We start from the raw sequence: 14,033 nt of genomic DNA, 5'->3' as shown, positions 1-14,033 counted from the left end.
TGGAATGTTGATGTATAAATTAATGTGCTGCAGAGAAACAAAAAGAATAGGAACAACAATTAATGAGATACAACAAATACTTGGCATCTGAGTTTTGATCAACTTGAAAGGCAGTTACTTGTTCTTGAGTATGTGAAATTGCCTACAGCATGATTTGGGAATGTTCCCTGAGGTGCACTGCTCCTCTGAATAAAGCTGTCCAGGAAGGAGGGTTTCATTGGTACAATTTCTTTCATGAAAATATATGATATTTGGTCCCATTTGCACAAGCTTCTCAGCTTCAGGGTGGACTTTCTGTTTGTTCACACTAGCCTGCTGCATCTAGGGTACCTCTTGGGTAAGTGCTCAGACTGAAAGTTCCCTACAACCTGCTTTCTGCTCTGGGGCTTTTACTTGGTTGCAAACTCTACCACTTTTTTTTTTATAATTATTTTTCTGTGTGTAGGTGACTTTCAGCTGAAACTCTCTCGTGTGTCCCACTACTGGCAGGTAAGGTCTCCTTGCAGTGTAGGAAAATAAACTTTTAACTCTCTTTGATTTGCACACAGCTGTGTCACTGCCTTCACTTTTTCGTCTCACATGCTTAGACACTTTTTCCTCCAACCCCTGTGATAACCAATATATCCTCAGGTGATGCTGGTATGATGGGCATGCAGCACCCAAACTGTTTTTGGTTTTAGATAACTTGTTCTAACCACAGCACCATGAATAGTAGAAGGTGAAAAAATAAATGTACATTTTTCTGAACAACTTATCTAGACTTGGTATTTGGAACTTACCTTGCTGATATAAGTGAGAAATCCCTGGAAAACTGATTCCTGCCAAACGAGTAAAAAGTAGTTAAATTTTGCATATATTTCTCAGATTCCTTGGCTACAGAATGGAGAAGAGAATCTTAAACATATTCTCCCTTCTTACAGATGTGGTATAACCTGGTGTGGGAACATCTAGACTCCAAGCTTTAGTTTCAAGTAACTAAAAATAGTTGCTTACAATCCCATCAAAAAAAAGTGAATCTTACCTGCAACAACAGATATGGAGTATCCATGCTTTTGCGTTCAGTGGATTCAAAACAAGAGGTTTGAAATCTCCTCACCAACACTTAGGTGGCCACCTTGGTCTCTGGATTTAGGAGTGTGGGAGGAGAGATCATAAAATCCCTTACATTTTGCCTTGCACAAAGCAACAAAGCTAAAAGTAACTGCCCCGAAAATGCACATCAGTTTTGGGACGAAAAAATTAATTCACCTGGTGTGAACTTCACATGCAGCTTCTGCCTCTTCCTCTTCTTGCTCATTTGAGTTTGTTTTGTCTGTGAACACAGTTTCAGGTTCTAGACCTGCCCCTCCCTGACTCTAAAATCTCTCTGTACATTCCCCAGCCGTCGGTGAATGTGTCTATGAACTGGTCCATGTGATGTCTGCACAAGTCTCGTAAAACTGAAGCTGTGATATTCTTGTTTGAGTCACCCTGTCTCTTCATGTGCTGCTCAGGTCTGCCAGGATTTCTGTCCTCCCTCATGTGTGCTGAGCTGGTGGAAACGTGCCAAGGCCAGGTACTTCAAGCAGAAGAAATTCTCATCATCTATGACCATTTAGGCCTTACTGTGTCTCTTCCAAGGGGAAACAGCATTTGTTTCCTGAGTAGCTCCAGGAGGACTAAATGTCACAGTGAAATATTCTAGTGAGGACTGTGGCAAAAGAACAAAACTGGGATTAAGGGGAGCTTTCAGTAATTATTACATCTCATTCTGGTTGCTTCAGTGGTATTTCAGTCAACTGCCTAAGGTATCTCAGAAATGACTTTGAAATGCTATTCTAAGTGGTGTGGACTATTCCTCGTCCAGATGACTGTCTGTGAGCCTGTGTGTTTATGAGGCATAGGAATATGAGAGAGAGACAGACAAATTCTGCAGGGCTGCTGGGGTTCTGGTGTTCCTTTCTGCATCCCTCAGCTTGCTAGAAAAACTTGCCTGTCATTGGAAGATAAATGTCCCTTTTCTTATCCAGGAATACCAGCTTGACCATCTGGATCTTGCAGCTCGTATCAAGGAAAGTACAGGGGACCTGGACATTTCATAGATGCAAAACCTCACTTCATATGTTTTCTGTGACCTTCAGTAAAGAATGTCTTCTTATCAAGGGAACCTGAAAACATTCTAGACCTAAGCCAAAGTAAAAGAAAACAAAAAAATGAAGGCATCTGTTATCAGTATTCAGGATAGAGAAATCGTGAATACTTGCAAAAGGCTCAGATGAAGAAAGGAAAAGATAAAGCAGGGTTTACTCTGTCAAATCTATGGAAAAAAAATGTGCTTCCTTATGCATTCAACTCCTTGCCAGGCATCCATCTGCCAGGGGTTTTACCTTTCTGCATACTTTAGGCCATGAGAAAGGAAAGAAAACCAACCAATCCGACAAACAAACACCAAATCAAACCAAACATAGGTGGAGAATGTTGCTTCCATAATCTTTCTCACCTTTGACAAAAGACAGTTTAAATCTCTTTTTGAATGTAAAAGAATATTGAAAGTAGCAAGATTCAATTCTCACCTGAATAAAAAAGAAAGGAGGATATTTTAGTGTGGGAAGAATTTGGCCTTGACTTTTTGGCAAAAAAAGAATTGGTATTTTACTTTCCTGGAAATATCACTTCTAGATGTCTTGTCACACTTGGTGCTGGATCAGTCAAATAACATCTCCTTGTTTGCTGATGAATACAATTACCCTTTATGAGAAGCATTTCTTTATTTCACTCCTGTATTGGAACTCAGGGGGAGTTAATTCATTTGTCAGTCAACACAAATATTAAATTATGGATTCAGGCACTGAGAAGCAAAGGCAACAATTTCAACACTCCTCCCCCTTTCCCAGGCTCAGTTTCAGCCCAGACACCCTCATCCCCCATGCCTGGGCCCCGCTCCCATCATTTTCCCTGCATGTTAACACTTAAGACTTTAAGCTTAAATTGAAGGAAAGAGGGGTATAATTCTCAGGGTATTTCAGAGTGTGGAGAGAAATGGGTGAAAAAGAGCACAAGCCATTTTCTCTGAACTTCTGCTGTTTATGGGAACAGATATTTCACAAATTCAGAGGTCTGAAACACACTCAGCACTCCTGGGCGTTAGCTGAGGACTACTGTGTGTGCTTCTGTAAGGCCAACACACAAAATTACCATTGTTAAGGTCAGAGCAAGGAAACTGTTTAAGAATTAGGCAAATCTATTGGACAAAATTGTTTTGAAAATAGAAGGTAAACAAAAAAAATTAGCAGATAGTACAGTAAATGATGGAAATTGCAATTGTATTACTTTAGGCAAGCTAGAATGCAAGATTGATGTTTTATTCTGAGATTTAGATCTTAATTGTATTTGTGCAGAACAAAAAATTGCATATTCCATTACAAGGAGAAAGAGGTGGGAATGCTTTGAGAAAGGAGGAGCATAGGCCATTTGTCACAACAAAGCAATGTCTGTGGTTGCTGGGCTGTCACAGGTGTCCAGCTTTCTGCCACAATGACAGTCTGATTCTAGGTATGAACCCAGTGGACAGCAATAACCACCCTCAGATAAATGGTGGAAAAAGGAAAATGCTTTCGTAGATGACCTGATGTTTTTGTAGTAAGTGTTTGCCTGACCATGAAAGAATAAGGAAAAAGATGAAAATTTTATAACACCATTTGAAGGAGCTGGGGAAAAAAAGGGATGAACAATGGAGCTGTTATCCTCCTCTGGTCTGAAATCAACACTACAGGTTTCAAAGTTCAATTTGAAATCACTGGCATTCTGGATAGTTTAATTCTTTTTAATCTGTTTAATTTATTAACATCAATATTTCACTGGAAGCCCAGCACAGGCAAGCATGTGTTCACCTGGGTAGGTCTCATCACAGAACCACAGGAAACGAGGGTGTTCAAACCCGCCTTGTGGAGCATTTGGTTCCAACCTGTCTTCTTCCACACTGCCTGGAAACTGTTTGGTTTGCGCTGGCAGTATGGCTCTAATGCTCATCTCATATCTCATCCATAACCTAAACATAAAAATATATTGTATGCACAGTCTTATGAATCTGTTTACAAGGAAACAACACTTTCCTTTAGAACTAAAATCACCGCTAAATGCTTCAGAAAATACTATTACTCATTTGATGTCTCTTCAGGGAACACATAAAATACCTCCACTACTAAATGTATTAGTTCCACTGTACTTATCTGAAAATTATTGCTGTGTTTTGCAATAATTATAACAGCAGAAGATTGGCTTAGTGATCAATTTCCCATTTACTTGATGTTTACAGTGTTTGAAATGGTTGTTTCACGTGACATGTGTTCTTGATTTTCTAAGGCTTACTTCTTTGTTTCTTTCTGTTTCAATCTTTTTATCTTTTTTTTGTTGTTCCTTTCATTGCCATCAAAAATGGTGGGCCTTTTGTCCTTTGAACTTGCTAAGACAGATGGGCATGTTTTTGTTTTAGGCTGTTAAAATGTTATAATTTTTAATGTTTCCCAGAAAGCACTTTCCTATACATGTTTCCTACCCAAGTCTAACTACTAGGCTTAAAACAAAACCTTTTATCACCAAAAGGCTGTACAGAAAGGAAAAAAAAAAAGGCAGGACTATAGTCAGCCCCTGGTTTGTAATGTTGAAATTTTTGCCTATATGTCACAGAAAATAATATATTCATTTCATTGTCTTGATAAAGGGTGAAAAATTGTTCAAGCTTTTGGGTTTGTCCTTTTTCATCTGCACAGATCCTTCAGCTAACAGTCTGGCATTGAGCTGAAGTGAAAGTTTTACAGCATTGGGAAAATGAATGATCAAAGTAACCATTTTACACTTTAAGGAACTTGTCTCCCATCAGTTTCCAAAATTAACAACAACAAACAGGTAGCTTGAAAGAAAGTGAATAAAAGCAAAGACATTTTGGATGTTGTTCAGGGCTATGCCCTCATGCTGTCAGAGGGACTGTCGAGGATCTGAACCAAGTGAGAGAAGAGCAAGCAGGAGCAGTGGAGGCTGAACACAGTGAACCACTAAGGAGCTCAGCATGTGCTCCTTCAAAACTGCCATCTCTGGGGGTTGACCTCCTCCCCACCTGAGAGAACAATCAGTTACAGATGCAATATTAAGAAGTATTTCATAGTGAGAGTGCATCTGTACTGAGGCAGCCTCAGAGATCCCCCTTGCCCAAGGCTTGGTGGCACTGTAACAGAATGCTGCTGATGGGTGGCCCTCAAAACTGTACTGCTGGGAGTCCCCGAGGGGATGAGATGGTGAGAAGCCCTGAGAGATGAGCTGATGGGAGTCCCTGAGGATGCACTGGCCAACAGCACTGAGGGGATGGGGCAGCTGAAGGCACCAGGGCACATGTGATTACAGGGGCCCTTGTGATATACTGTGACATGGGCACTGCTGATGGCATGGGGCATGGCAGCATGTCACAGTGCCCTTTGTGACCCAACGTGACATGTGTGCTGGCAGCGATACCCACGGTTCCTGAAGGACATGATAGAACATCATGGAACATGACAGAACATCATGGGATATGACGGAACAGCCTGGGATATGATGAAACAACATGGTATATGATGGAAAAACATGGGACAGAGTGGTGATGTGAGGATCCCTCACACATCTGCCTTGTTCCTTGCTGACCCTCTGTTTTCCCTAGTTACCTCCAGTCCCTGTGTCAGGAACCCTTAAGGCTAGAGAGTGGGATGGCAGCAAGACCTCAGAGTGTGCCCGGACGGGCCGGGGTAAAGAAGGAGGAGGAAGGCCCTGGGGTTACGCCTTCTCTCCCATCCCTGGGTCAGGAGCCCTCAAATCCAGACAGCAGTATGGCAGAGGGACAGTCCAATGTGACTGGACCAGCCAGTCCAGTGAACGAAGAGGAGGAAGGTCCTGGATCTGCCCCAGAATGGCCACCTCAAAAGATGGAGGAGTTCCAGCCGCTGCGGGCAGGTGAGTAGCAGAGCTGGGACACAGGGCTAGTGGCTGCAGCCAGCCTGGCCCCGTCCCATCCCCTGTAGACATCCCCAGGAAAGGGGAGAAAGAGGGGATAGGACTGATCCACATGGCAGTCGTGATCCATTCATTGATCATCTGGAGGCTGGCTCTGATTGGGGAGCACAGCTTTGGGGAGGCTTGACTATATTTTCCAACCTTTCCCATAGCCCCTCAGCTCTGCTTGCTCTTTGTCAGATCCGGTTGCAGTCCTGACAGAAGAGCAGGAGCTCATCCGTAAGCGTTTCAGCAGTAGAATACAGGTACCTGCCACCATCCCTGCCTGGGCTGGGCATGCTCTTGCTGCTTAGCTGAGCATCACCATTGAAGGTCTTGATGGGACAACTCTCTCTGCCTGACCCTTCCTTCTACAGACCTTTTGGAAATTTGTCAAGACCACTGAACGTGAAGAGATGGCCATCACAGCCATCGAGGGCATGGCAAACTCTGACTCCTATAACCCAGAGGCTTGCGCTGCCATGCTGAATTCGCTTGTGCAGAGTGACATTCCCAATTTGAAGCGCGTAAGTAGGCTGTAGCTGAGGCTCAGGCCTCCTGCGGATTGTGTACCCCCTCAAGTTGGGTCCTCTGGGCACCCACTCAGAATCCTTCCGGGCCATCATGGTGGAGTGGGAATGGAAGCAATTGTCTACAGAAGCTGAGGATATGGCTCATTTGGCAACTCTCTCCCACGTCTTCTCCAGGTGCCAACGATTGTGGCATATATCTACCGGTGGCTCAAGACCAACACAGATCTGTCTGCTGAGCACAGGCTTGACAAGAGCCTTCTGAAGCTGGCGCAAGCACACCCCAGTGATGTGGTAGTGACCCTCTTGTGCTGTGCCCCTTCATGTGACAGGTATGAGGCCCACCTGCCTTGGGGGCTCAGAGCTCACCAGCCTTTAGAGCCCATCACCCTGTAGAGGCCATCCCATGTGGGCTGCCAGACTGATGGATAGTTCTAGGACCCTCTGCCTGCTCTGTTTCCCAGCTTTGGCATGTCAGCCCCAGAGCCTGCTGCCATGCTTCCTCCCTGCCCCTAAAGGCACTGTCCCTGCCCACAAGGGTGGTCTCACTGGTTGATGCTGGTGAGGGGCTGTGGGCAGAGGTAGGGCTGGCAGCCAGCTTGGACTCTTGTGGCTGCCCAGGCCATGATGCTGTGGCCGAGACCCCACTGACAGAGAGCTCTGGACCTGCAGAGCTGCTGTGTCCATGTGGAAGGTGATGGTGTCCTCGAGCAGGACTGCAGAGGTGGTGCTGTCGGAGCTGCCCTGTGTGCTGGAGGACTGGCCGCTGCACAGCGCATGCACCTCCGAGGGGGAGAGCAAGGAAGTCTTTGCCCTGGCTGTGAGTTTCTCACCAGGCCTTTTCTTGCCCCTCTCTGACCCTCTCTCTTGGGTCTCCACCCTCCCCCACCTCTCTATTTCTCTGCCTCAGGCACTGGGCTGGAAGCCTGGCTTAGGGGCAGGTTCAGGGGCAGTCAGACTGGGTGCTGACCTGGCGCCTCACCTGACCCAGAGTAATGCCTGAGCGTGGTCTCTGGGTGTTTTGTTTTTTGCAGGCAACCAGGGCACTGTGGGAAATCATCCGGGTGCCCCTGTCCCCACAGGCATCATTTGTGGTCCCCTGCCTCTTTGTGGCTCTGCTCGTCCAAGTCTTCTGCAGCACAGAGCAGATGCCAAGTAAGATCAATTTCTTCTGGAGGAGATGCCGGCAGAGGCACCACCATCCTGCCAACCCCAACAGGTGCTCCATTCCAGTCCTTCCGTCCCTCCCATGCCTCTGGGGCTGAGGCCAGGGCTCCCTGCATTATCTGAGCTGTGCTTTACACACAGGTTTGCAGTGCTGACGGTGAAAGCACTGCTGTGTCGCCTGCAGCTTGAGGATGTGGTGCTGGCAGTTGAACGTAAGAAAGGCTGGGACACCCTGCTCAGCACTGACACCCACCGCTATGCAGTGGGTCTGTTGGCCAGGTGAGATCCTCCTTCTCCTGACTACCCCCATCATTTCTTCCCTGCAGACAGGGAGCCTCACGCAGTCCCTGTCATCATGGGTGAGAGGAACTTGTCACCAGGGGATGGCTCAGCAGACAAAAAGGGAGAGGCAGGTGCACAGGAGCAGCCACCTCCCAAAGCATCAGCATTCCCTCCTGTGGGGCCTAGACTGATGGCACAGAACAGGGGGTCTGTGCAAGCAGCCCCACCAAGGGCAGCCTGCTGGGGCAGGGCAGGTTGCACTGAGGGCCAGCAACAGAGCCTGGGGAACTTTCCTAAGTGTTTTTCCAGTGTCTTTCCCAAAAGCAGCCTTCTGGTGTTGGGCACTGCCTTTCTCTTGGCAAGGGATCGTGGGGAAAGACCGGAACTCTGGGAGTCATCCTGGGAGGGATTTGCCCACCCTGCTCAGGGTTGACAGTGTCTTCTTCCTGCCAGAGAGATGCATCGTGTCTCCAGGCCCATGCGTGAAGGGATCGCACGCTACCTGCTCACGCTGTTCACCAGGGAGGAGTCGCACTGGAGGGTCCCTGCCATGGCATTCCTTGTTGAGGTGAACCTAGTGGCAAGTGCTGCCTCACTGAGCTGCCTCCTGCCACTCTGCCCTCTCGTAGCCACTGCTGTGGGGGGAGCCCAGTCAGTGGAGCTGGGGCAAAGGAGGGGTTCTGCTGTGTGACCTTGGCCCCTTGCTGCTGGGGTGACACTTGTCTCTACCTGTGTTTCCTGCCAGCCTGGTACCAGCCCTCATTTGAGGTATGGCTCCTCAAGGTAGAGGAATCTGAGGCTGCTGAGGGCGGAAGAGCATAGCAGAGTTGGCAAGAGATCTGCACAGGGCAGGGAGCCCAGGAGCTCTGCACAGCCTTTGGGCTGGGCTGCCTGGGGTGCTGCCCATGGCCCATGCCCTATACAATGCTGGGGTTCTGCTGGCCAAGTACTCCGTTGTTGTGTGATGCAACCTGTGTCTTTCAGATCCTGAACTGCCTTGAAACAGAGAAATTGGTTGACACCATCCTGCAGCTCATGACAAGTCACCTGCAGAGTGACTGCAAAGAAATGCGTCACCTGGTGCTCAGAGGGCTCCTCATGCTCTGCAAAAATCCCTTGAAGGTGAGAAGGGGGCAGCTGCCTGAAGTTGTGTTGGCAGTGTGGGGCTAGGTGAGGAGTGCTGGGTAATGAAGTATTTTGGACTTGGCTGGGCTTTGGGAGCTGTGGCAGCTGCTCCCAGCAATCCTGCCTCCCCATTCAGCTGCTTGATTCCTTTGAGGCAGGCCTTTGGACTCTGAGGCCGGAGGAAGCAGCGTGGGGCTGCACCACCGGAGTGGGTTTGATGGAGCAGCCTTCCATTGTGTCACAGCACATCATTGTGTTTCACACAGGCCAAAAGGTTGCAGGGTCTTACTAAAAGCCTCATGGAACTACTGAAGGATGTAGATGGGGAGCTGGTTGAGTTGACCCTCCCTGTGCTCAGCAAGGTGCTCCTGGACAGAGACGTTCGGATTGCCACCCCCATCGCTCTGCAGCTGGGTGAGGCACTGCTGCCACTATTTGACAATGTAAGACTCTGCGCCCCCTACCATGGCTTCTATGTGCTGCCAGGAAATTTTGTGCTATGTGGATTTTCAGACCCAAGCCCAGGTGGGTCTGGAGCAGCCAGTGCTAAGGTCTTGCCCTCCTTCTTTCCACAAGGATGCCAGCCGAGTTCGACTGCTCTCCATTCACCTCTTTGGAGACATGATAGTCTATGTAGAAAAAGAGGGGAAAAGGCACCTGAAGACGTGTGTGCACCAAAGTCTGCTCCCACTCTTCTACCACCTGCATGATGAGAACCAGTGTGTGGCAGAGGTGGGGACTCTGAGCTGCTGATGACTCCATGGGAGGTGGCTCATCTGCCTCCAGCCCTGGTGACTCATGGACTGCAGCTCTCCAGCCTCCTGCTGGCTCTATGCTGAGGTACCATCTCTCAGTCTCTGCTGTTCTCCAGGCCTCTCTGGAAACCCTGCTACGAGCAACCAAGTTCCTGAAGAAGAGGAGGTTCATGCAACTGCTGGAGAGGGAGCAGCCATGGAGATTCAGCGAGTGTCTAGTAAGGACAGTTCCAAAGCCCCAAACCCAACCTGAACAAGCCCTCTGCCCCTAATACCCAGGGTGTGGGGCTGGCAGCTGTGCTCCTGCCCACTGCTGCACCCATTGCTAGCTGATCAAAAAAAGAGCTGTGCCAACCCTTCCCTGTTTCCCCTTGTGCTCTCTCCAGCTGTCAGAGAGCAGGAGGACAACAGACGAATACCGACGCCAGTCCCTGACATACTTGGAGAGCTCACAGGAGTCCATGAGAGAGACAGCTATCAGGTTCATTGGTGAGCCACAGCCCCGGGGTCCCTCTCTGCCCCACTACAAGCTCAGCCCCAGCCCTGGCTGCTACACTGGCAGCAGGATTCAGCCCACTGGCTCTGGACCCCCAACTCCAAGTGCAGGGTCATGACCCCTACCACCCTCTCACACCCCTGGGTATCATGATCTGGACTGGTCCTGGGCTCAGCCAGGCCAGAGGAGGAAGGTGTGTGGCCAGGCTGGCAGCACTCATGTCAGGGAGCTGTGCCACTGGGGACATGACAGGCTGTGTGTGTTCCTAGGGCTTGCTGGACAACATGTAAGGGGACAGCAGGAAGAGTTCCAGAACATCTGTGATGGTGAGTGAGGGCAGTGGGGTGTCAACTGGGGCTGATCAGGAAGGGGTAAAGAGCCTGGGCAGAGAGCTGCAATCCCTGCCCCAGCTGGGAAGAGCTCTGCTCCCTGTGCAGTTAAGGGATTGAGCAGGGCAGAGCAGAGAGAGATTTCAAGGGCATGTGAGGTATTTGTGGCCAGCATATTCCAGCTGATCCTATTGGGCCCTACTCCCTCCTGACCATAGAAAGAGCTGAGTGGGATGGTCCTGCCAGAAGAGCTCCGGGGGATCTCACAAATCTGGGGGCTGATCTTGGAGCCATTCTTCTGTGTTCCAGCCCTTGTAGGGATGACAAATGACATCAGCCCCTCCATCTCAACCCTGGCCGATCAAACACTGCACATCCTAAGAACTGCACCAAGACATCGGTTGCCCTTCAGATTCCAGCTGCTACAAGATAAACTCCGCAGGATATGGAGGAGATAGCCTTCTGTCTGGATCATCAGCTTCCTGTGCTTCCCAAGCTCTGATCAGAGCTGATCCTGGGAGCTTCATCTGCTGGGGCCATCTAAGCCTTCTGGGAAGGCCAAGAGGCTCCTGGCCTCTCCTGAACCACAGGACAGCTTTCTTCCACCCTGGCACAGGAATATAAAAAACATGTTATCATATACAGAGGGCCAGGAGCTTTTTATTTTGGTCCCTGGTATCTGCAGGGCAGTGGAGAAGAGGAGAAAAAGGGTCCTTGTGCAGCAAGTGACCTAGGCATGCAATATGGTAGGAAAAGTGGCCAGAAGACCCTTTACCCTTTGGTGGTTCAGCTGAAGCTATAGTGTTTCTAAGAGAGCTGATGGGCAGATCCCAGAGATGTAGGGAATCCCTGAGAAACTTGTCCTTGGAGATGTCCATGAATGCTCTCCCAACCATGAACCACCATCTGTGTCCTACCTGGGTATTGCTGGCTGGATTGTTGAGGGGTCTGAGGGGCCATTTCAGCTGGCTCCTGTGGAGCTCCTTCAGGGCTGCACTGCTGCAGGGTGGGTAGACCAGGCATGGGTGGTGGAGAGTGGTATCACTAAGTGGTGCATTGTGGCATCGCGGGGAAATAGATTGTAGTGCAACATCCCTTCCTGCTTATACTTGGGAGCCAGCAGAGTCTGGGCCAGTTCAGCTCAAGCCAGGACTCCTGTCAGGCAGGACTGCTAATGGAAGCAGCTCCTGGTCCTCAGCTCTCCCCAGCCTGCTGCGAAAGCAGGTATGGCCCCGGGACAGGCTGCACCTGCCCTATTTGCCAGGACACTCAGAAGGACATGGCTTCTGCTCTGCCCTGTTGACATCAGTTCTGCCTGGGCTGTATCCTGCGGTGGGCCAAGGAGAAATCCATTGTACCCATTCTGCAGAAGAACAATAGAGGCTGTCAGGTTTTCTGAGCAGGATAAACAGGACTATCTATAGTTTGCCATCATCCAAAGAGTCGCAAGATATCAGTACCCTGGCAGGGATTGCTTCCAGCCACCTGACTGAAAACAGCCCCCATTACTCTGTGGTGCCCCCTCTGTCTTCTCCACAGGGGACACTGTCCCCAGCTGAGCAGGGGGCTGCAGAGCCATAGCCTGTGGGTGGCCTCCTGCCCAAGATCTGGGCAGAGTTTTAAAAAGGGCAGTGTCAGCTCCGGGACCCCACATGCCAGAGGCTGGAGGGAATACACCATGAGTAGTGGTGGTTGGTAAAGAGTTCACAGAGCAGCATCCTGTGCGACCTCTGTGCCTATGGCCCAGATGCCAAAATCTTAGTTCCAATACTACAACCTCTCCTCAACGTATATACTGAACCTCTGGTACATGGCCTTGTCAATGTCATTGCTGGCCAATAACCACTGAGGTGATCGTGCCAGAGAAGTCATGAGTGAAAGGTTCACCAGACCTTCAATAGCCTCATAGCTAATCATATGTCAGAAGTTTTTACTATTTAAATAATAGATTGCAATAAAACAACAATTTAAAAAAAAAAGGATATGGAAATAAATTAAAGCCTTCATAGCTGCTGGCTTTCCTCATGATCCATGGTCTATGGATACACTAATTACATTCTGACACAGTCTTAATTGCACTGCCTTGTTGGAGGCTGACCACAAAGCCTTATATCTTAAATGAGCACTGACTAAAATCAGCTCCACAGAAGCAACTTATGCTGCCCAAGTGTAGAAGAAATACATATTCACTGCTCGGTGACTGTGTGGCAACAGCTGCTTGTGTCAACTTGTCAGCACTGCTCCATGGATTACTTCTGGCAAGGAACTGTGTGCAACAGCCATAGTATTGTTGCTTCTACCTCCTGTAATTACTCCAACCAAAGGATGGTCAGAGCTTTTAGGCAAAAAAGCACCATGACAGAATATTTGCCAATATTCTCTGAACTACTCCTATAGTTTTGATTTTCTAACTGATTAGGTTCAGTGTCTGGCCTTAAGAAATCAACCTAAAAAAAACTGGCAAACCTCACCTTCCAAGTTAGAGCGCCTGATCTTTCTGCTGCCTTTTATGCAGGATGTGCAAACAACTTTTCAATGCATCTGCTAAAAAATCTATTTGTTCTTTCTATACCTGCCCCAAACCTGACTCTCCACTCCCTTTATTTTGATTTGAGATCAAAGCACCTTTATTTTCTCGACGGAAAAGTAAGAACCAGCTGCAAATACAGTCTATAGGTAGGAACCTTTACTGTAGGCAATAAGCTGTAGTTTGAAATTAAAGGCAAGAAGTGGTGCCCTGGGAAATGGTGAGTGTTTAGTGCTGACATGGGAGACTTCTGCAATGCCCCACCAGCCCATGGTTAACATTGCTAAAAACTCTGTATCTGGTGTTACAAAGAGTGTAGAAGAGGGGACTATTAGAAAAAAAAATAGCCAAAACATTAATTTTCTTAGTATGGTGAACAATGAATTTCTAATATTACAGACCTCACAGAAGGGAGTATTCACTTTTCCACTTAATGCATGGTGGTTTTACTTTGAAATCAACAAGTCTGTATGAATCAACTTATCAGTACTAATGAATTCGTTCTATAACCTAATTAAAAAGACCTCATTCTCTGATAAAGGCAGGAGACGTTTGCAAGGACAGCAGTCCCTTGATTGCCTTTTCATTTTTCCTTTAGTGGTTATTCTACAGGAAAAGTTTTACAGGTCAATTTGGATGTGATGAAAATGACAGCGCATTTCATATACCTGTTTCAATAGCAGAGCAAAGCCATAAGACTGTACAGCATTTTAAAATACATTTTTAATTTATTTTTAAGTCAAGGGCCTGATTTCCAGATGTGCTAAAAATTGGCAGAAAGTGAAACTTCCCCGTTGGAGCAGATGGAAGCTTAGCACTTTTGGA

General features: G+C 48.0%; 1 protein-coding gene, 2 long non-coding RNA genes and 1 pseudogene across 3 annotated transcripts; 3 read left to right on the top strand and 1 right to left on the bottom strand.

Annotated features, from left to right (window-relative positions):
- The first annotated feature begins 1,342 nt into the window (after window positions 1-1,342).
- On the top strand, window positions 1,343-2,197 carry LOC135406812 (uncharacterized). The gene is made up of 2 exons (XR_010426489.1): window positions 1,343-1,555; window positions 2,010-2,197. It is a non-coding gene; the product is annotated as an uncharacterized LOC135406812 (long non-coding RNA).
- A 1,594-nt stretch (window positions 2,198-3,791) lies between these two features.
- On the bottom strand, window positions 3,792-5,678 carry LOC135406811 (uncharacterized). Its single transcript, XR_010426488.1, has 2 exons — window positions 4,348-5,678; window positions 3,792-4,027 (listed from the first exon to the last, which is right to left on the bottom strand). It is a non-coding gene; the product is annotated as an uncharacterized LOC135406811 (long non-coding RNA).
- Window positions 5,445-11,321, top strand: LOC135406809 (maestro heat-like repeat-containing protein family member 1). Its single transcript, XM_064641240.1, has 16 exons — window positions 5,445-5,578; window positions 5,669-5,958; window positions 6,199-6,263; window positions 6,375-6,524; window positions 6,705-6,859; window positions 7,200-7,347; window positions 7,562-7,746; window positions 7,836-7,973; window positions 8,430-8,544; window positions 8,961-9,098; window positions 9,368-9,544; window positions 9,678-9,833; window positions 9,973-10,074; window positions 10,243-10,345; window positions 10,622-10,678; window positions 10,991-11,321. The coding sequence occupies exons 2-16, from the start codon at window positions 5,715-5,717 to the stop codon at window positions 11,137-11,139; spliced, it is 2,082 nt and encodes a 693-aa protein (XP_064497310.1). The 5' UTR covers window positions 5,445-5,578; window positions 5,669-5,714; the 3' UTR covers window positions 11,140-11,321.
- A 115-nt stretch (window positions 11,322-11,436) lies between these two features.
- Window positions 11,437-12,851, top strand: LOC135406810 (RING finger protein 151-like; annotated as a pseudogene).
- Window positions 12,852-14,033: the final 1,182 nt, after the last annotated feature.

Source organism: Pseudopipra pipra, chromosome Z (assembly GCF_036250125.1).
Source record: "Pseudopipra pipra isolate bDixPip1 chromosome Z, bDixPip1.hap1, whole genome shotgun sequence".
Lineage (NCBI taxonomy): Eukaryota > Metazoa > Chordata > Aves > Passeriformes > Pipridae > Pseudopipra > Pseudopipra pipra.
The sequence above is the reverse complement of the archived record's forward strand: the minus strand, read 5'-3'. Positions and strand labels throughout refer to the sequence as shown.